Source organism: Nerophis lumbriciformis, linkage group LG08 (assembly GCF_033978685.3).
Source record: "Nerophis lumbriciformis linkage group LG08, RoL_Nlum_v2.1, whole genome shotgun sequence".
Lineage (NCBI taxonomy): Eukaryota > Metazoa > Chordata > Actinopteri > Syngnathiformes > Syngnathidae > Nerophis > Nerophis lumbriciformis.
Window position 1 is genome coordinate 8,188,785 of NC_084555.2, and position 22,946 is coordinate 8,211,730.

General features: G+C 39.7%; 2 protein-coding genes across 2 annotated transcripts in view; one reads left to right on the forward strand and one right to left on the reverse strand.

Moving 5' to 3' along the window:
- Window positions 1–211: 211 nt before the first annotated feature.
- Window positions 212–8,505, forward strand: LOC133611436 (uncharacterized). Its single transcript, XM_061968204.2, has 3 exons — window positions 212–858; window positions 5,324–5,391; window positions 6,213–8,505. Exons 1-3 carry the CDS (start codon window positions 358–360, stop codon window positions 6,289–6,291), a joined length of 648 nt encoding a protein of 215 aa, XP_061824188.2. The 5' UTR covers window positions 212–357; the 3' UTR covers window positions 6,292–8,505.
- Window positions 8,506–8,645: 140 nt separating this feature from the next.
- Window positions 8,646–22,946, reverse strand: part of LOC133611434 (kelch domain-containing protein 1-like) — a 29,750-nt gene continuing 15,449 nt past the window's right edge. Inside the window, exons 7-13 of the mRNA XM_061968200.2 lie at window positions 22,700–22,858; window positions 17,868–17,926; window positions 17,689–17,798; window positions 17,538–17,610; window positions 17,379–17,463; window positions 10,240–10,292; window positions 8,646–10,164 (exon numbers count right to left, since the gene is read on the reverse strand). Of these exons, the coding sequence (XP_061824184.2) occupies window positions 10,005–10,164; window positions 10,240–10,292; window positions 17,379–17,463; window positions 17,538–17,610; window positions 17,689–17,798; window positions 17,868–17,926; window positions 22,700–22,858 (699 nt within the window). The 3' untranslated portion in view covers window positions 8,646–10,004. The remainder of the gene's footprint in view (window positions 10,165–10,239; window positions 10,293–17,378; window positions 17,464–17,537; window positions 17,611–17,688; window positions 17,799–17,867; window positions 17,927–22,699; window positions 22,859–22,946) is intronic.

The following is a 22,946-nucleotide window of genomic DNA, read 5'->3' on the forward strand; positions in this document are numbered from 1 at the left end:
TGACCTCACTAAGTCTTATTAGCCAAGCACTGCGTTTGCTGTATAAATCATGCTGGGAGCAAGATGATGTCATTGACCCCTTCAGGTACTCGGGGGAAAGTTGGAACCATCAAGCACTATTCATGTTTGTCCTTTTCAGAAGAAGGCGGAGTTTGTTTTTTTTTCTTTTTTCCAGCATGTGGTTGTGGGTCCAAGTGTTATGTAACTACATTCTGCTTCACTTACTTGGAGCTCCCACGACAGGAGCTCCAAAGTCACACTTAAGGCGCAAGGTTCGTTTTTACTGAGAAACTTTAAACGCAAAAAAAAAAATGTTTTTTTTTTTTTTTTTTAGTTTGATATTGTAGGGAAGACGCGATGGGCAGCGGGACGAGCCGCGGGACTAAAGTGGCACCTGCGGGGCTGAGCGAAGCGAACAAGGCGGCAAAAACCTCCACGGAGGTCGGGTCATCTAAACAACACGCTCCGGCCCGAGCCTTTCACCTCCTGAGGATCGACGCCCGCCGCAGGGCTCCACCGGCGGACTGTCACAGCGCCGGCCACGACTCGGAGCACTCCGGGGACGACGAGGACGTGGACGTCGAGTTGGACGCCGTCCTCGCCGGCTATGAGGAGGAGGAGGAGGAGGTGGTGGTGGTGGAGACACGGAAGGGGACTTGTGTGAAGAAGAGCTCCAAAAGGTCGAGAACGTACGGACTTTGTCATTTCAGTAGCCGGGAGGAAGATGAGGGTCAGCAGGGGGCGTCCTCCTCCTCCTCCTCCTCCTCCTCAGGCCTGAAGGGGGCACAAGGGCCACATGGCTCCCGGGGAACAAACAACAACAAGAGGAGCCATGATGCCTTCACTGCCACCCACAACGTAATTATAACAAAAATAATATACTACATTACTACTGTTAATCATATACAGTAATATTGTTTTATTTTGTCGCTAAGGTCATGTTAATACACTTGTACAATCATGTTTACTCCAATACTTAGTTAGAAAAATGTATATATAGTAGAGATGCGCGGTTTGCGGACACAACCGCGGAGTCCACGGATTATCCGCGGATCGGGCGGATGACATTTAAAAAAATAAGATTTTATCCGCTCGCGGGTCGGGTCGGGCGGATTAATTAGATTTTTTTTTTTTTTTGCGGGTGGCAGTTAAACCAATTGGGAAATATATATACATAGTTAAATGTTGTTACCCACATACGAAAAACGAGCAGGCACCTGCAGCATATGCCACAACAGAAGAAAAAAAAAAAAAGAGATGGACACTTTTACGGAGCGGAGGGACGCCTCGCCGGGGTCCGGGACCGAGGCTCCTTCCCCCGAGAGGGCCCCACCGGGAGCCGTAGCTGAGGCGATCCGCGAGAAGGGCCCGACGCACGTCCAGGGTCACTACCGCGCCCACCGCACCGACACCCCGCCTCGTCCGCTTTCGCCGCGGCCGGCGTCACGCGCAGCAGGTAAGCAGCTTACCTGCCCGCCACCCCCGTGGCCGGGGGCTCGTAACATGGGTCACTCCACGCGCTCCGCCCGCGCAGCTTACCTGCTTGCTCGCAAAATGATTATTAGCATTCAGACAGGTTAAAATGTTGCTAAAACCATCACTTTTCTATCAGTCACAGTGACTTTTCAAAACAAAAATATTACAGCAAAAATCATATGGGTTGATTGACATGTTTATTCTGTAAGCTAACTTCAATAGTTTGAAATTATTTTGACAGTTAATGCCAGTTATCCTGTCAACCTTTCACAAGACTTCAATTTGTTAATTGAAAGTATAAATAGTATAAACACTTTTAACAGTATGTCGTGCTGTGAAATACAGCCGACAGGATGGCGCACCAAACACAAAGCAAGGCCATGCTGCAGGAGAACAAAGGACTTCTTTCATTTAAGGTTTGTGATAAACCATCAAACTCATTCGTTAAAAGGACTCTATAGTAATATAAAGCGAATTTTTCTGGACATTATCATGCAAGAAAAGTTTATTTTTGGGATCGCGATCACCGCGTAATGATTTTTAAAGGTTGCATTACATTATTAACTGTCCCATGTGATCAGCCAGTGCGATTGGAAGTCCATGCTCAATTATTGCCTCCGTAAATAAAACTTCGGCATTTATCACATCCAAAGAATCTGTTTGGGCGACGAAAAACGTTGAAAGTTTTCCACTTGTATCGCTAGCAACGGCATTAGACTTGTGTTTTTTTGTCCCAACGTGGTCTTTTACATCGCTAATTCCTCCGTGTCCGATCGAAAAATCTTGTCTGCACAAGGTGCAATTCGCGTAGTTTTCACCCTTTTTTTTTTTTTTTAATTAATATTAGATATATAACAACGGGCGGATAGCGGGCGGATGCAGTTCTGATCAAACGTTACATCGGGTGGATGGCGGATGGTTGACGACTTTCTGCCGCGGTTGCGGATGAAATAAATTGCCTATCCGCGCATCTCTAATATATAGTACTAAACATTTATACGTTACTAAAGGTGAACCATCATTTAATTTTTTTAATTATAATTTTATGATGCAAAAATGTCATGTGGTACGTTAAGAAGTAATTTTTTTAATATATATCTTAAATAAATACATATATAAATTACAATTCATCCGTTAACCCATAAACATGCATTTTAGTAACTATTAATATTTTCTTCAATATTTTTACTATTTTATGTTACAGTATGTTGCAATATGATGAGAATAAAACTGTAATTTTAGCCAATTAAGTATAAATGGTAAATGGGTTGGGCAGCACGGTGGCAGAGGGGTTAGTGCGTCTGCCTCACAATACGAAGTTGCTGAGTAGTCTGGGGTTCAATCCCAGGCTCCGGATCTTTCTGTGTGGAGTTTGCATGTTCTCCCCGTGACTGCGTGGGTTCCCTCCGGGTACTCCGGCTTCCTCCCACCTCCAAAGACATGCACCTGGGGATAGGTTGATTGGCAACACTAAATTGGCCCTAGTGTGTGAATGTGAGTGTGAATGTTGTCTGTCTATCTGTGTTGGCCCTGCGATGAGGTGCGACTTGTCCAGGGTGTACACCGCCTTCCGCCCGATTGTAGCTGAGATAGGCTCCAGCGACCCCAAAAGGGAATAAGCGGTAGAAAATGGATGGATGGATGGATGGTAAATGGGTTATACTTGTTTAGCGCTTTCCTACCTTCAAGGTACTCAAAGCGTTTTGACACTATTTCCACATTCACACACACATTCACACACTGATGGCGGGAGCTGCCATGCCAGGCCCTAACCATGACCCATCAGGAGCAAGGGTGAAGTGTCTTGCTCAAGGACACAACGGACATGACTAGGTTGGTAGAAGCTGGGGATTGAACCAGGAACCCTCAGGTTGCTGGCACAGCCACTCTCCCAACCGCGCAACGCCATCCCCAAGTATAAAATGTTAAATTAAAAAAAAACATTAAAATATCCATATATACATTCTAAGTCCATTTTCTACCGCTTGTCCCTTTCGGGGTCGAGGGGGGTGCTGGAGCCTATCCCAGCTGCACTTAGGCGGAAGGTGGGGTACACCCTGGACAAGTCGCCACTCATTCACACTCACATTCACACATTAAGGCCAATTTAGTGTTGTTAATAGCTCTAACCACGTGTGTGTGTGTATATAAATATATGTATACTAATATATATACATATATATATATATAAATATATACATACACACACACAACATATATTTACACAATCTATATACACACACAGTATCTATATATATATATATATATATATATATATATATGTGTGTGTGTGTGTGTGTGTGTGTGTGTGTGTGTGTACAGCTCCACTAATGGACATTGGCGTGTTACTTTCAAAGGCAAAATTAAAGTATTGCTAGAAACATAATTTTATATGGGACTTTATTGTATTATATGTATAGTACATGTTCCAAAAAAAAAAAAAGAGCATAAAACACAGTATATTTAAATATACTAAATGTAAAAAAGGGAATAAATATTCAAAATAATCTCGTTTGGTTACGCCATCATGAGCGCAACACAAGGTTGTAAAATAAGATGCCAAAAGCAAACTGAAATCAAATACACACAGCTTAAAGATTGATCAATACCTATTTAAATTTAGTAATACATAAATATGATGATTTATCAAAATATAAAAGAAATATACCTGAACAGTACGCTCATGATGGTTACACCAAAAAGTAACGCTATGAATCGCGTTTTTCTAAGTTTTTGGGGCATTTTTATGCTATTTCCAAGCATCTCCTTTTTATTATCGTTGATTTTAAATGGTCAAACTTATGCATATTATATATGCATGCCCAAGTAAACAAAAAAAAAGTCATATTTATTTTGATTGTTACATTTTGAAGTACATTTGTGCAGGTGGGTGCGAATGTACCCATTACCAGAGCTGTACACTTATGCATATATATATATATATATATATATATATATATATATATATATATATATATATATATATATATATATATATATATATATATATATGCATATATATATATATATATATATGCATATATATATATATATATATATGCATATATATATATATATATATGCATATATATATATATATATATGCATATATATATATATATATATATATATATATATATATATATATATACAATTATTTATAAAGTAACTTATTAGCTGAATCAATGTTTTTATTAAACCAAAACATTAAGTATTCATTATAATTTTAAGTGATATTTTTAATTATTATTTTTCACTTTTTTCTTAGTATGCTACAATTAGGTAAAGTTAAGTACGGTAGTGAAAAATTAAAGAAAATTAAATACATCTAAAAAAAATATTAAAATAATATATTGGATGAAAAAGTAAAACATTCAAATGTAAATATTTTATACTAATACTTTACACATGAGCCATTAACTCCAATTAGAAAACAGTACATCATATTTTGTTCAAACAAAAAAATGAAGGTATTGTGCATTCTCATAATTTACAATTTTAATTAAGTCTACTAATTTACCCATAGTATTAAGTAATTTGTAACTTTTAAAATATATTGTTGTATTTCAATCAAATTTGTCTTCAGTATGTTTAATCAAAAAGTGCATGAATATTATACCGCTTTACGATGATTATGTTACTCCGCTGTTATCTCGTACGCTGCTCAAAGCCACTAGGAGGCATGTTTGGTTTACACGTCATCTGCAGGAGATCAGCAACTGAACAAAAAGACAAAATGACCATGAATTGTAAACTTTGTGAAGCCACTATGTTTGATGCAATTAACGACAACAATAACAAGTCGCATTAACCGTAACACTAACAATGTTTTCTTTTCCATTGTCAGTGTTCTCCTCGTGCCTTCTTGACAACAGGACCAACGCTGGGTCTCCACCATCCTCCACCATCACAAAAGTAAGTCGATCACTCTGTTCAATAATGGATTGTTGGGTTCAGTGATGTAGTTAAACACCCAGGAGGATCAAACTGCCCAAATATAGCAGATTAAACTAAGAACAAGAAGCAATTAATATGAAAATGTTTTGTTCTATTATTTTGTACATATTTGTTTTCATTCATATCTTCTTGTATATATATATATATATATATATATATATATATATATATATATATATATATATATATATATATATATATATCATTTTATTTTATTCAAAATAGCTCTGATTACTGCTTTGCACACTCTTGGCATTCTCTCGATGAGCTTCAAGCACACCTGTGAAGGGAAAACCATTTCAGGTGACTACCTCTTGAAGCTCATCGAGAGAATGCCAAAAGTGTGCGAAAAAGTAATCAGAGCAAAGGGTGGCTATTTTGAAGAAACTACAATATGAAATATGTTTTCAGTTATTTCACCTTATTTTGTAAGTACATCCCTCCACATGTGTTCATTCATAGTTTTGATGCCTTCAGTGACAATCTACAGAGTTTTGATGACAGGTACGGTGCCAGAGTCTGTTGAAATAAAGTGTTTCTCGCCTTACTATCGGTAATTTTAATCAGCTGGCGGCAGCCAGCGTCATCTCAGAAGACCCTCGGGTGCCGTGAATGTCAATCAAGTGACGAAAGTGACGTCATAGTGAATTTATGATCGCTCATATAGTATAGTCATGAAAATAGAGACAATGCATAGAATGAGAAGGTGTGTCCAAACTTTTGGCCTGTACTGTATATATACACATTTTTATTTTTTTTAATGTGTCCTTTTTCTTCAGCATTTCAGCCACGCCAGTCATGCTGTACGATGGCTCAGAAGAGGAACTGATGGACACCATCGAGAGAGACTTTAGCTGACCTTTCACTGTGTTTTTCGACAGGATAGCTTTAACATGTAGAGACGACACACTTCATGTGTAACCTACCTAGTTTGATGGAAAAATTGCCCCCAAGGCGCATTTTGCCCCTGGTGTTGCTATGGAAGAGAAGAGTGTTGTGTTATGTAGAAGTGCAACATGAGCACATTTTGGTTAATGCAGCCAAAGTCCAAAGGAAGCCATGTGTTGCTGGCTATGTTTATTTAAGGGTTCCTTCCTGACCACTTACGGAGCAATTCTCCACCCACTGAAGGAAAGAATGTCTGCCACAAAAAGTCTTTATTGGACCAAACTGCTTAGCTTTCGGCCATTGATGTCTGCTGCCACCTTGTGGTGAGATATCAGCATGTACGTGTATGTCAACAAAAAAAAGTACCTTTTGACACCAGAGTTTTATCCGGGCCACATTGAAAATAATAAAACCGTTATATTAACGGGGAAAGATAAATATTAGTAAAACGGAAAGGCTCTTACAGAGTTGAAATGTCGCTGAGGATTTAACTGGTTTTCAAGTGGCAAAAGTATATATGCATGTTCAAAATAGTGAACGCAGCCGTTTGTCTTATTTTTTGTGGATTTATTAGGCTGTGGTCTTTATACACACGCAGCATCAGAATTTGGGGAAAAAGAAGAAAGTGGAAAAATACACCATCTGCAAAATGTATGTAAGTTTTATCTAGTCCCAAAGCACATACCACAAAAGCTATTTTTGCGCTTGCCTTGTCTGAATATGAACAACTTATGGGTAAAATATGCACTCTTTCTGCAACCTTCAAACACATTGGATGAAGAGGAAACACAGATGCTATTGCTCGCAAAGCAAAACATATACCACATGAAATAAATGTAGTTTACACTACAATAACGTTACCATGTATAAACATCCATCACTACTTTGTATATGGCTGATTTAGTGTGACCAAAACTAATTGGGAATGCTCATAACAGATATTATAGAAGCGTGTGTCATTGTTTACATCCAGGGCAGCCACATTTTAGGTATGTGTGTAAAATTTTAAAAAGTAATTCCAGTATTATCAGACAGGTCTTGTTAAGATGATTTCAGTGATATAAGTCATCCTCTGATAAATATTAAGAAAGTTGTGAATTTATAGTCAGTCTATGGCACACTTTTTCTGCAGGCGAGCTACTTTTCAATTGATCAAGTCGTGGGGATCTACCTCATTCATATATCTAATTTATATTTACTTATTTATGAAATATATGTTTTTGTTAACAAGTTAAAGATGTTTAATGATAATACAAGCATGTTTAACACATATAGTTAATATTGTTAATAAGTTAAAAGTGTTTAAATATAATGCAAGCATGTTTAACATATATAGTTAATATTGTTAACAAGTTAAAGGTGTTTAATGATAATACAAGCATGTTTAACACATATAGTTAGTATTGTTAACAAGTTAAAGGTGTTTAAAGATAATACAAGCATGTTTAACACATATAGTTAATATTGTTAACAAGTTAAAGGTGTTTAATGATTATACAAGCATGTTTAACACATATAGTTAATATTGTTAATAAGTTAAAAGTTTTTAAAGATAATACAAGCATGTTTAACACATATAGATTCCTTTCTTTCATGAAGACAAGAATATAAGTTGGTTTATTACCTGATTGTGATGACTTGCATTGATTGGAATCAGACAGTGGTGCTGATAACGTCCGCATTTTCGAATGGAGGAGAAAAAAAGTCCTCCTTTCTGTCCAATACCACATGAAAGTGGTTGGTTTTTGGCATCTTATTTATCCAGCTTCCGTACTCCTTTGTATACACTTTACAAGAAATACATTGTCGGCAAACTCCGTAGCTTGCTAGCTTGTGCACGCCAGCTTTCTGAGACTCTTATTTTGTTAGCAAAGGCAGGATGAAGCAGAGCTTTTATTGTGCAACTGTGCAGTCGGTCTTTGGAGTTTTGACGACAGGTACGGTGCCAGAGTCTGTTGAAATAAAGTGTTTCTCGCCTTATTATCAGTAATTTTAATCAGCTGGCGGCAGCCAGCGTCATCTCAGAAGACCCTCGGGTGCTGTGAATGTCAATCAAGTGACGAAAGTGACGTCATAGTGAAGATTTATGATCGCTAATTTTTAGGACTATTTTTTTAATGCCTGGCTGGTGATCGACTGACACACCCTCCACGATCGACCGGTAGCTCGCGATCGACGTAATGAGCACCCCTGGTCTATGGGGATCAAGATTGTAGGCGTGACCTTTTTCTTAAAAATTTCACAACTTTCTTAATATTTTATCCCATTTTAAAAGATGTTGGTATTGTTGCAAAGCTTGTTAAATAAAAAAACAGAAAATTAGGTTTCACAGTTATGGTGTATTTTTTATTGATCAAATTCATTAAATTATTGTAGGAAGTGACGGAAAACAAGATTGGTCCAACTTCACTTGTGATGTAAGTCATATCACAGCGACCAGGAAAAGAAAGGTGGCGGGTCTAAAAAAATCAGTGTGCAAATCTATTAATTGAAAACACATTTGGCAGACTCACAGATACATGTATAATTTATACTTAAAAAAAGTTTTAAGGAAGTTTTTACTCACTAGATTTTTTTGCAGGGGAGTTTTGTCGAGGGTAAACGTGCTTTGTGGCGCGACTACTTGTCCAAAACAAAAAATTATGTTTTGAATAAACATGGATTTGTGTTCTACATCATGAGTATAGGTGTATAGTAGTGACGAAAACAACACACAAGCAGTTGAACTCTGAAAACAGCGGTCCTGTCGCTATTCACGATGGCGCATTAAAGCGTGAAACGCACCAAGTGACCACTGCGACGGGCCAGCCGGGGGCGAATACACACATACCTACAAATTTGAAACCACCTCGGGGTGGTCAGAAATCCGACTCAGAACTCGGAATTTCCGACTTCCCAGTACAAATGGAACGCATCTTGAGTGTTGACAAAAAACATTATCAAACAAAGACATGTAAAAATTGTAGGCTTCGTAAAAAAAAAAAAAAGGTAACATCCAAGATAATATTTTGAAAAAGAACATTTGTAACAAAATATAAACGGTGTTAAATAGTAGTAATAATATTTATAGACAAAAAATAGAATTACAGGCAAGAATTGCAGGAATAAAGTGGTAATGAGAAAAAAGTTATACCGTAAACTTGCACATTACATATTTATAATATGTAGCCTTAATAAGAGCAATCGGAAAAAACATTGAAGAGAGGGAGAAGCAGTATAAAATGGATGGATGGATGTTCTATTATGAAAAAAATATCTTACCAGAAAGTGAGAAAAAAGACTTCTGATTAAATAATTCTGTTTTTCTCACAACAGGTGACGGTCTCTTATTTAATTTTGGGTCTGGCAGTATTCTAATGATATTTTACTCTTTTCTGTGTGGCCTTAACACTCCTCTGTGCCTTAGGTCCGCTGAACGACTGGTGACTTCCCACAACAAACGTGTGCTGTGTGTTTTTCGAATAGAAAGATAGAATAAAACATTTTTTGTGCCATTTAATCATAATGACAAGAACATATTTTTTTTGTTTACAATTGCACCATAATATGAGAGGAAAATTCCTTTCACCTTTTTACAACATATTTTTTAAAACATAACATAACCAACATTTGACGTTAAACATTAAAATGAATGTATTTCAAAAATGAATATAAATGCTAATAAAATGCTTTGTTGTTGATATTTAAAGGAGTTGAGTGTGAGTGTGACTGACTTCCCTTGAAGGCCTGTAGAACAATGTTCTCCTGTCCACCGCCGCCCGCAGTTTGGTAGGAAGAAGAGGCAGCTGTTGTCGGAGAGCTTCACACGAACTCACGTTCTTTGCGATGTAGTCCTTGCAAATTCTGCAAGGATGAAAAAAAAAAAAAAAGGTTTCACGTCCACGTAAGAAATAGAACAGGCAATAGAGAAGTGTTTACCTAAACAGTGGGTGTGGCGCCATCTGGAAGACCAGAGCGTCATTGCAGTGACCCTGAGGACACATTCAAAAGATAAACATATTGGGGTTGCAACATTATTTGATTAGTCATCTACAACTAATAAGCCACAATGTTAAACGAAATGACTCGGAATGGAAGCGTGTGTCCTTTTTAGCACAAGCAGTGAACAATTACACTTTATTACAGAGGGCTAAATAAGAATGTTTTATTTGCATCGTAATGACACGTTGATTCATGGTTTCAATAGTCAATGGGTACCTAAGACATTTCTTTGACAACGCAATAGATTATCTACCAAGTGGCTTTTAAGAAACATATGTATGCGTTCTTTCATGTGAAGAGACTTCACAAAGACGAAATGAAGAATGAAGAATTTGATATTTTCTGATTTACAACTGTTACAATGTTACTCATGTAAAACAATGCCAGAGCGTCAACGTTCCCTCTAAGGTGCGCGCCTGCGCAATTGCGCACTGCTCACAGCAAATTAATGCCGTGCAGAAAATCAAAAATCCCATCTGAACTCTAAACGAAATAAAAACATTACATATTATTCTGTATGATTTTGCAATGCAACTCTGTGAGTGACAGGTGACAACAAGAGTGGCCCCAATGAATAAAACAATCTTTGTCAACACAGTTCAATTATCGTCTGTCGAGACACTTTACGGACAGGGATTCCATCAATCACTTTATTGAGCAAAAAACCACACCAAAAACATGAGTAAAAAAAATTGTATCTAGAAAAACTGGTCATTTTCTGCCATACAAACCAGGCTTAAGCCAACTTTGTCATCCGTCATATCAACAGAAGCCGCTTGCTCTGTCTCACCTGCACCAACACACGCACTCATGGCACTTAGCCAGTGTTGCGTTTATGGCCACACAAAAAGTCGGACAACCCCAACGCCACACAATGTGTAAATGCCAGGTTGTAACACTCTGACTCCTCAATCAGATGTGTGCTTATTTCACTGCCATTTATTAAGGATGTTAATCTAAGGATATTATTCATAAAATGTTGTCACTAGATTTCATAAATGCTAATAAAAAGATGTATTTTACAGACAGAAAGTTACAGGAACTAAATGTAATCTCTGAAAGGGGTAACATTTCTTTTAAAGGCAGGACCCGCAGCCAGACATACAATACTAGCACATAGGTCATGAAAAACATGTTTTTTTGTTATTGTCATTGTAAGGGGGAAAAATCACTTATATCAGAAAATAATTTTAATAAAACATTTTAATTGTTATGATGTCAGGTTTGGGACAGGTGTGACGCTGGTGTGGCCACAGTGTGCACGTCTGACGTTGCTTACATGTACTCCACTGAATGCTCAGGGAGTTTGTGCGTTTGCTCACACACATGAAAAATTAGAGGGAACATTGCAGAGCGTCAAATAATAAGTTTAATGCATTTGGACGTGGAGTTTTAGATGCCTTTAGTCTGTTCATGGGGTTTGAGAGTATTTTCCTTACAGTGGGGAATCAGTGACGTCACACATTGACGGACGTACATATGTGGACCTTCTTGGACATAAGGTGTCGGAAAGCCTGCCCTTCTCTGATGAGTCGGCCAGCTGAGACTGCTGCCACTAGAAATTCCAAATATTCCTTCTTGTTTCATGCACTCCCGCCTGCTTGGTATTTTTAAAATAAATACTATAAAATACACACTTCTGTTTATTTATTCACAACATTTGGGACACTACAAAATTGGATTAGTCGGTGAACTCTGACCGGAAAAGAAGCAACACTGCGACATTACTACAAGGTTTGAGGAAACAAGAGAAGGTGAAATAAAGTATTATTTGTATATAATCTCAGCATGCACATAATACCACTAATCTACTACCTGTAGTGACATAAATGCTGATAAAAGCCGTTTTTTATGCAGCACTGTAGCTATCTGAGTGTGCAAGTGCACCTAATGTTGTGATCGGTGAATTGATATAATATTTGTGAAGTTTATTTTCGACAGTAACTAAAAAAAAAAATGCCGGTGATGTTCATCCTCAAGATATACAGGTAAAAGCCAGTAAATTAGAATATTTTGAAAAACTTGATTTATTTCAGTAATTGCATTCAAAAGGTGTAACTTGTACATTATATTTATTCATTGCACACAGACTGATGCATTCAAATGTTTATTTCATTTAATTTTGATGATTTGAAGTGGCAACAAATGAAAATCCAAAATTCCGTGTGTCACAAAATTAGAATATTACTTAAGGCTAATACAAAAAAGGGATTTTTAGAAATGTTGGCCAACTGAAAAGTATGAAAATGAAAAATATGAGCATGTACAATACTCAATACTTGGTTGGAGCTCCTTTTGCCTCAATTACTGCGTTAATGCAGCGTGGCATGGAGTCGATGAGTTTCTGGCACTGCTCAGGTGTTATGAGAGCCCAGGTTGCTCTGATAGTGGCCTTCAACTCTTCTGCGTTTTTGGGTCTGGCATTCTGCATCTTCCTTTTCACAATACCCCACAGATTTTCTATGGGGCTAAGGTCAGGGGAGTTGGCGGGCCAATTTAGAACAGAAATACCATGGTCCGTAAACCAGGCACGGGTAGATTTTGCGCTGTGTGCAGGCGCCAAGTCCTGTTGGAACTTGAAATCTCCATCTCCATAGAGCAGGTCAGCAGCAGGAAGCATGAAGTGCTCTAAAACTTGCTGGTAGACGGCTGCGTTGACCCTGGATCTCAGGAAACAGAGTGGACCGACACCAGCAGATGACATGGCACCCCAAACCATCACCCAACCATGCAAATTTTGCATTTCCTTTGGAAATCGAGGTCCCAGAGTCTGGAGGAAGACAGGAGAGGCACAGGATCCACGTTGCCTGAAGTCTAGTGTAAAGTTTCCACCATCAGTGATGGTTTGGGGTGCCATGTCATCTGCTGGTGTCGGTCCACTCTGTTTCCTGAGATCCAGGGTCAACGCAGCCGTCTACCAGCAAGTTTTAGAGCACTTCATGCTTCCTGCTGCTGACCTGCTCTATGGAGATGGAGATTTCAAGTTCCAACAGGACTTGGCGCCTGCACACAGCGCAAAATCTACCCGTGCCTGGTTTACGGACCATGGTATTTCTGTTCTAAATTGGCCCGCCAACTCCCCTGACCTTAGCCCCATAGAAAATCTGTGGGGTATTGTGAAAAGGAAGATGCAGAATGCCAGACCCAAAAACGCAGAAGAGTTGAAGGCCACTATCAGAGCAACCTGGGCTCTCATAACACCTGAGCAGTGCCAGAAACTCATCGACTCCATGCCACGCCGCATTAACGCAGTAATTGAGGCAAAAGGAGCTCCAACCAAGTATTGAGTATTGTACATGCTCATATTTTTCATTTTCATACTTTTCAGTTGGCCAACATTTCTAAAAATCCCTTTTTTGTATTAGCTTTAAGTAATATTCTAATTTTGTGACACACGGAATTTTGGATTTTCATTTGTTGCCACTTCAAATCATCAAAATTAAATGAAATAAACATTTGAATGCATCAGTCTGTGTGCAATGAATAAATATAATGTACAAGTTACACCTTTTGAATGCAATTACTGAAATAAATCAAGTTTTTCAAAATGTTCTAATTTACTGGCTTTTACCTGTATATTTAAAAAGCAAACATTTTCAAAATATAATCTATGATACTTCTGGAGAGGATTGTGGTTTCATCACAATCTGGGAACACCTCCACAATTGAACATCTTGCAGACAGACTCAAAGAACGGATTAAAAAAGTGACTATAGAGTAAAATGTACGCAAAATGTCCACCAAAGAAGTTTCCAATACATATTTTCTAGACCACAAGATATGTATTTAAATGTAGCCTAAAATCATTTTAATCTAGCGTGTCACAGGGTAGGGGGCTGGTCAGGTAGCCAGCTCCCTACTAGTCAGGTAGGGGCGTACCTGCCGGGAGTACACAAGGAAGTCCGGGACATCGTCAACACCTTCATCCTGACAGACAAGAAAGTGTTTTTTTATTTTTTATTTTTACCTATTTAAAAGGGTCATATTGGAGGTTTCCCTGGTCTTACAGCATTTTTGTGAAGTGAATTCAAAATAAATAATTTTAAAAACTGTTTCTTCTAATATTAGAACCTACTGGCAAAATGAAAAATATTAAATACTTTTTTTATTGCTATTTTAGTTAGTATTTTCTATTTTCATTACAAAATGGTAATAACACTTTGCCTCAAGTGTAACAAGGTATATGCTTTCATAGGTTGAAAATGACAAACCTTAAATCAATAAGGAATCAATAAAATAAAATAAAATATTATAATATAAAACAGTTTCCCCCTTAAATTACCAATAATTTCAAAGTCAAAAATAATAATAAAAAAAAAAAAATCCTCTAAAAATATAAAATAATCCCAAAATAGAAAATGTGATATAAAATTAAAAAAATGTTCCTTATAAAAAATGTGGAAAAGTGTTCCTCTTAATGCCTGAAATAGTTTTAAACGTAAAGTGTGCATCTATATTTACATTTAAAAGATTTCCTTATGGTCTACATAACATGTAATGGTGGTTTTTTGGTCCATCTTCAAGCCGCCTTTTGACCATCTCTTGGATGCGCTGTTTTGTGGGTGGTCCTATTTACTTGGCTCCACTCCAACTGTGTCTTCCCCCCACCATCCATCCATGTTGTAGTTTTTAGCGCTTCCATATGGAGTCCACTGACAGATATACACTATATTGTCAAAGGTATTTGGCCACCTGCCTTGACTCACATATGAACTTGAAGTGCCATCCCATTCCTAACCCATAGGGTTCAATATGATGTCGGTCCACCTTTTGCAGCTATTACAGCTTCAACTCTTCTGGGAAGGCTGTCCACAAGGTTGCGTAGTGCGTTTATCGGAATTTTCGACCATTCTTCCAAAAGCGCATTAGTGAGGTCACACACTGATGTTGGTCGAGCAGGCCTGGCTCTCAGTCGGGTTCAGGTCAGGACTCTGTGCAAGCCAGTCAAGTTCATCCACACCAGACTCTGTCATCCATTTCTTTATGGACCTTGCTTTGTGCACTGGTGCACAGTCATGTTGGAAGAGGAAGGGGCCCGCTCCAAACTGTTCCCACAAGGTTGGGAGGATGGAATTGTCCAAAATGTTTTGGTATCCTGGAGCATTCAAAGTTCCTTTTACTGGAACTAAGGGGCCAAGCCCAACTCCTGAAAAACAACCCCACACCATAATTCCTCCTCCACCAAATTTCACACTCGGCACAATGCAGTCCGAAATGTACCGTTCTCCTGGCAACCTCCAAACCCAGACTCGTCCATCAGATTGCCAGATGGAAAAGCGTGATTCATCACTCCAGAGAAGGCGTCTCCACTGCTCTAGAGTCCAGTGGCGACGTGCTTTACACCACTGCATCCGACGCTGCAGTGCTCGGCCATGGAAACCCATTCCATGAAGCTCTCTGCGTACTGTACGTGGGCTAATTGGAAGGTCACATGAAGTTTGGAGCTCTGTAGCAACTGACTGTGCAGAAAGTCGGCGACCTCTTTGCATTATGCGCTTCAGCATCCGCTGACCCCTCTCTGTCAGTTTACGTGGCCTACCACTTGGTGGCTGAGTTGCTGTTGTTCCCAAACTCTTCCATTTTCATATAATAAAGCCGACAGTTGACTTTGGAATATTTAGGAGCGAGGAAATTTCACGACTGGATTTGTTGCACAGGTGGCATCCTATGACATTTCCACGCTGGAAATCACTGAGCTCCTGAGAGCGGCCCATTCTTTCACAAATGTTTGTAGAAACAGTCTCCATGCCTAAGGGCTTGATTTTATACACCTGTGGCAGGACCAAGTGATTAGGACCCCTGATTCTGATCATTTGGATGGGTGGCCAAATACTTTTGTCAATATAGTGTATGTTAGAACTGTACGCTAATTTGTATTAGAAATGGCAACAGCGGAGGATGCATGTGCATGCACGAGACAGTCTACACCACAACAAGAGGATAGAGAAAAAGAAGGAGTGTATTGATTACGGCGTCAATGGCAGACTCCCGCAAAGCTCTTCGAGTAAATCTTTACTGTATATGGCGATATCCTCTGACATCACACTTGGAAAAATTTGTGCAAATTCCGAAACGGCTCGTTTGGAGGAAGTGAAGGTGCAGAAAGACAAGATTGTTTTATACAGTAAATGCCTCCATGGTTTGATTTCACATTTCAAATGACTAATGCTTGACTTGCTTACTTTAGTTTACATATAGTGTTCTGGTAAGGGCAGCACAGGGGAGCAGTGGTTAGCTCTCGTGCCTCACAGCGAGAAGGACCTGGACTCGGGGTCGTTCTGTGTGGAGTTTGCATGTTCTCCCCGTGACTGTGTGGGTTCTCTCCGGGTACTCCGGCTTCCTCCCACCTCTAAAAACATGCAACTGGGGATAGGTTGATTGGCAACACTAAAAGTGTCCCTGCTGTGTGAATGTGATTGTGAATGATTGTCTGTCAATCTGCGATAAGGTGGCGACTTGTCTTATGCTCAAGTGCAGCTGGGATAGGCTCCAGCCCCCCCACAAGGGACAAACTGTGGAAAATGGATGGATGGATGAATGAATGTTCCTGGTAAATGTAGTTTCCTTTTTGGAAATGAGTCTGTTTTGTTCCGTTATTGACCTCCGCTAACAAGACATATTATACTTCATCTTTTGACATGGCAGAACTGCTTCATGTTTTTGGTATGAATGCAGACAGGTGGTTTTAGTTTTAGACTTGCATCCATTTAGAGTCTATAATAAGACCTACTCAGTGGCCTAGTGGTTAGAGTGTCCGCCCTGAGATCGGTAGGTTGTGAGTTCAAACCCCGGCCGAGTCATACCAAAGACTATAAAAATGGGACCCATTACGTCCCTGCTTAGCACTCAGCATCAAGGGTTGGAATTGGGGGTTAAATCACCAAAAATGATTCCCGGGCATGGCCACCGCTGTTGCTCACTGCTCCCCTCACCTCCCAGGGGGTGATCAAGGGTGATGGGTCAAATGCAGAGAATCATTTTGCCACACCTCGTGTGTGTGTGACAATCATTGGTACTTTAATTAATTGTTTCAGACTTGACATATGCCTACTATAGTTTGTCATGTAGCTACTCACCGTGTCAACAAGGAGGATGTAATCACAGCTGCCTCCAAAGACAATAATATCAGAATCCTTGCCGACACACGCAGAGTGCCACAACCTGAGACAGGATTACAATGTACCACAATTTTTGTGTATTATTGTGTGTGTATACATTTTACTATAAACTGCTACCTTGGCTTGTCCTTAAAAGGGTGCTCCACCTCTCTCCATGTCTTGGTCTCCACGTCAAACAGCCAGCCGTCACCTGGTGGTGCAGGAAAAAAGAAAATGCAAAGAAACAACAAGAGAAGCATGTGAAAGTGACGTCAGGTAGTTTTCTTACTCAGCGGCTTGCCGTCCACGCTGAGACCGCCAAAAAGAAACATGGTGCTATCAGACACGGCCGTGAGCGAATGCCAGGACCTTCCCGCTGGAACAGTCGACACTGGCACTCTATGCACAATCATTGACAACAATGTAAAAAACAATAACATTCAAGAGTGACGCATCACAGTTACTCACATTTCTGACCACATCCATGAGTCAAGGTCCAAGCAGTGTATGTCACTTAATCTCATTTCCTGCATAAAAAAACAATGCAGAAAAGTAAAATGAAAAGCAAAAAGTATGGATAATGTTTAATACAAGGGATGCACGATATTATCGGCAGCCGATAATTATCATTTCAATCAAAGTTTGCGAAACGTGTTCTGCAGAAATTAATCCGGGAGGGTTAAAGAGCTTCAACACAATAAAATCGGATAGGTCACCTTAAAACTCAAAAACGTAAAGATTTGCTGCTAAGTCAAAACCTGGCGCTAATAGCGGCGACTGCAGCAAACGTAAAGCGACAGGACATTTTAGATGGTAATTGTGAATTAATTACACAATTCAAAAGTTTAAATATCAATGAATTCCAACTTTTTTTGCTCTACGCAATGATTCTAATTGTTTGTTAAAAATATCAGTTGACATTATCCTTATCCTTATATATATATATATATATATATATATATATATATATATATATATATGTATATATATATATATATATATATATATATACATATATATGTGCGTGTGTATATATCTATATATATATATATATATATATATATACACACACACACATTAATATACACATATATTTACATATGTATATTCATATATACATATATGTATGTATATATTAGAGATGCGCGGTTTGCGGACACAACCGCGGAGTCCGCGGATTATCCGCGGGTCGGGCGGTTGAAATAAAAAAAAATTAGATTTTATCCGCAGGTCGGGTCGGGCGGTTGAAATAAAAAAAAATTAGATTTTAAATAGATTCAGGCGGGGGGCAGTTAAACCAATTCGGAAATATATATACATAGTTAAATGTTGTTACCCACATACGAAAAACGAGCAGGCACCTGCAGCATATGCCACAACATAAGAAGAAAAAAAAAAGAGATGGACCCTTTTACGGAGCGGAGAAGGGACGCCTCGCCGGGGTCCGGGACCGAGGCCCCTTCCCCCGAGAGGGCCCCACCGGGAGCCGTAGCTGAGGTGATCCGCGAGAAGGGCCTGACGCACGTCCAGGGTCACCACCGCACCGACACCCCGCTTCGTCCGCCTTCGCCGCGGCCGGCGTCACGCGCAGCAGGTAAGCAGCTTACCTGCCCGCCACCCCCGTGGCCGGGGGCTCGTAACAGGGGTCACTCCGCGCGCTCCGCCCGCGCAGCTTACCTGCCCGCCACCCCCGTTGCCGGGGGCGCGTAACAGGGGTCACTCCGCGCACAGTGCGCTCTCGAAAGGGGTGGGGCTCACCCTGGTGAGCCGAGTGGGCCACTTTTGATAAGCAGAACTGGCGCTGCGGGATGAACCGAACGCCGGGTTAAGGCGCCCGATGCCGACGCTCATCAGACCCCAGAAAAGGTGTTGGTTGATATAGACAGCAGGACGGTGGCCATGGAAGTTGGAACCCGCTAAGGAGTGTGTAACAACCCACCTGCCGAATCAACTAGCCCTGAAAATGGATGGTGCTGGAGCGTCGGGCCCATACCCGGCCGTCGCCGGCAGCGAGAGCCGCGAGGGCTAGGCCGCGACGAGTAGGATGGCCGCCGCGGTGCGCGCTGAAGCCTCGGGCGCGAGCCCGGGTGGAGCCGCCGCGGGTGCGAGGGACATCGCACCACCATGTGCTTGGAGGTGCGCTCAGCGCGGCTCCCAGATGATTGCGCACTGGTGTGCGTCTGGGCCGTGACAGCATGGCACGCATTGAATGTCTCTGCTCCATTGGATCCGTCTCCTTTCTTTAACAGGCAAAAGCTTTATAACCTCACTAATGCCTTGCATCGTCTATATTAGATATATAACAACGGGCGGGTGCGGGCGGGTGCAGTTCTGATTAAATGTTAGTTCGGGTGGATGCGGATGATTGACGACTTTTGTGATGCGGTTGCGGATGAAATAATTGCCTATCCGCGCATCTCTAGTATATATATATATATATATATATATATATATATATATTCATATGTACATATAAACATATACACACACAATATACATATAAGAGGTGGGAATCTTTGAGCACCTCGCGATTTGATAACGATTACAATTCAGGAGCTACAATTCGATAAAAAATCGATTATTGATGCATCTTTGATTGATTTGATTGATGCAGTTTTACATTTCTTTTAATTTCACTAAATAAGCGTTTATCACTTGCAACTTTTAAAAACTGTGCATTTGAAATAACAAATTCCCATCGCATTTTTATTAAATTAATGAAAATATGTTTAAAACTGGAATATAAGTGTGTCACGTTGTGGGCGCATGGCTGCGCTGGTCATGTTCCCTCCAAGGCAGAAACAAAAGCAGGAGCGGCGTGCAGGTAGGTTTAAGGTTTTAACTATTAAACGACAGGACAAAAAATATAAAAACTGAGGACGCTAAACAAGCGTGGAGCTAAAAAAAACTAAATGTCACCAAGGGTGAAAAGCTAGGAAATCTCTAAGCAGGGAAAAACACTTACACGTGGTGAGAAACAAGAAGCAACGAGTGCTGGGTGACAGAAAAGTATAAAGGGGAGTGATTAGCCAAAACACCTGGTGGGAACACTAATTGCTAAACAAAGACAGGTGAGGAGAATCAGTGCCCATGGAAACCAACAGTAAACAAGGTGCACCCAGGAAACAGACTAAAACATAGGAAATTACTAAACAGAAATCATGCTGTGACCCGGGTAACGGATCATGACAAAGTGCCCTATAAGAAAGGAGGTGGTCGGATCTCTCGGTGAGGTGCCACGGCTGCGGTCAGCCAAATTTGAGAACTTGTCTGCATTACTTTATTTACAATAAATAAATCGATTATTGTCGTTTACTTATCGATTTTATAATTGTCTTTATCCAAATTGCGATGCATCTAAAAATCGATAGCATATATATATATATATATATACATATATATATATATATATATATTAGGGATGTCCCGATCCGATATTTGGATTGGATCGGCTGCCGATATTTGCCAAAAAATGCGTATCGGCAAGGCATGGGAAAAATGCCGATACAGATCCAGTTTTTAAAAAAACTCCGGTCCGTGTTTTCCAACGCACAGATTTAAATAATACATTCCACTTTTCTGCTGCTTCCTATTTCTGTTCCGCATTTTCCAGCACACCTTCAACACATCCACAGGTCTGTGGATTCTCATGCAGTTGCTTTTAGCTGCTGGTATTGCACTACAGGCTCGTCCCACTCCTTCTTATGTCTCCTTCTCACAGACAGCAAGCGCAACTTCTTACACACGTCACACGTCACTTACGTATACGCCCTCTCCCAGCAGAGAGGTAGCAGCATGGCTAACGTTAGCTGTGATGCTAGCGCAGCCGCTAAGGTGCGCGCCTGCTCAAACGTCCTCTGCGCACGGCAAATCTATGCCACGCACAAAATCAAATAAAAAAATAAGCGCATAACAATTTTCGACACACGGACACGACAGAGAAAACAGTTTTCGTCATCATTGTTCAAATATTGTAACGTCTGTCGAGACGCTTATCTCCGTTCGGTGCCACACGTACACACCATCAAAATGCCGAGGCAAAAATTTCCACATCAACACCGTATGAAAAAATTTGTGATTTTTTTAGTTGTGATTTCCTTCTCTGCATGAAAGTTTAAAAGTAGCATATATTAATGCAGTATGAAGAAGAATGTTTTAATGTAGACATGCAAGCCTTGAAAGAACATTTTGAAAATCAAGACTACATTTCCTGCAAATGGGTGCATTTCTACCCTATATTTTAACTTTAGATTTATTGTCATATCAAACTCTTTTGGCTGTCTTTTTGACACTTACATCAGGCGCCCCCCTCCACACCCCGGATTATAAATAATTCAATGTGATTATCTTGTGTGATGACTGTATTATGATGATAGTATATATCTGATAGTATATATCTGTATCATGAATCAATTTAAGTGGACCCCGACTTAAACAAGTTGAAAAACTTATTCGGGTGTTACCATTTAGTGGTCAATTGTACGGAATATGTACTTCACTGTGCAACCTACTAATAAAAGTCTCAATCAATCAATCAAAACACATAGAATCATCATACTGCTGTGATTATATGCATCAAGTGTTCATTCAAGGCTAAGGCAAAATATCGAGATATATATCGTGTATCGCAATATGGCCTTAAATTATCGCAATATTAAAAAAAGGCCATATCGCCCAGCCCTAGTTTCAATGATGCCATTTCTGTTTGTCATGCATAATTTCGTCTATTTTGTGTTTATCCTTGAATAAACAGGTCAGTTTCTTGTTACCAACCATTGTGTATTATTCAAACTCCCCTAATTCAGCTGGCTAGTTGTTATCAAGAGTACTAAAACCCTTTTCAACATGATTCTGACAACTAAGTAGGCTAAATAACTTTAAACTTTAATACATGCTCGGATAGGCCAGTATCGGTATCGGTCAGTATCGGTATCGGATCGGAAGTGCAAAAACAAAATCGGTATCGGATCGGAAGTGCAAAAACCTGGATCGGGACATCCCTAATATATATATATATATATATATATATATATATATATATATATATATATATATATATATTATGCATATATACATATTAATATACATATATACAGTACATACACACATATATACATATATACATGTATGCATGTACACATATACATACAGTATATACACCCACATTTACATATAAACACACACACACAAAGGTTATCAGTTGTAAAGGTCTGAAAATTACCGGTTATCGGTTCAAATGTCCATTATCGTGCATCCCCATTTAATACAATGATGTTTTATCTTCACTAAAGAGCTCCTACCTTAACTCTGCCACCACAGATGTAGCCCCGATTCCCCAGCATGACACTTGCATGGGCCGCTCTAGGGGCGGGAGATTGTCCGCGTGTTTTCGCTTGAGTCCAACTGGACTGTCTGGGGTCAAATATGTGGATCTCACTGTTCCATCCCCACAAGATGTTCTCAAACAACACACAACACAACCCACATTTAATATCTGGACAAAACTTTATGTAATTGTGAAAGAATATTCACGCCAGAGCCCAGACA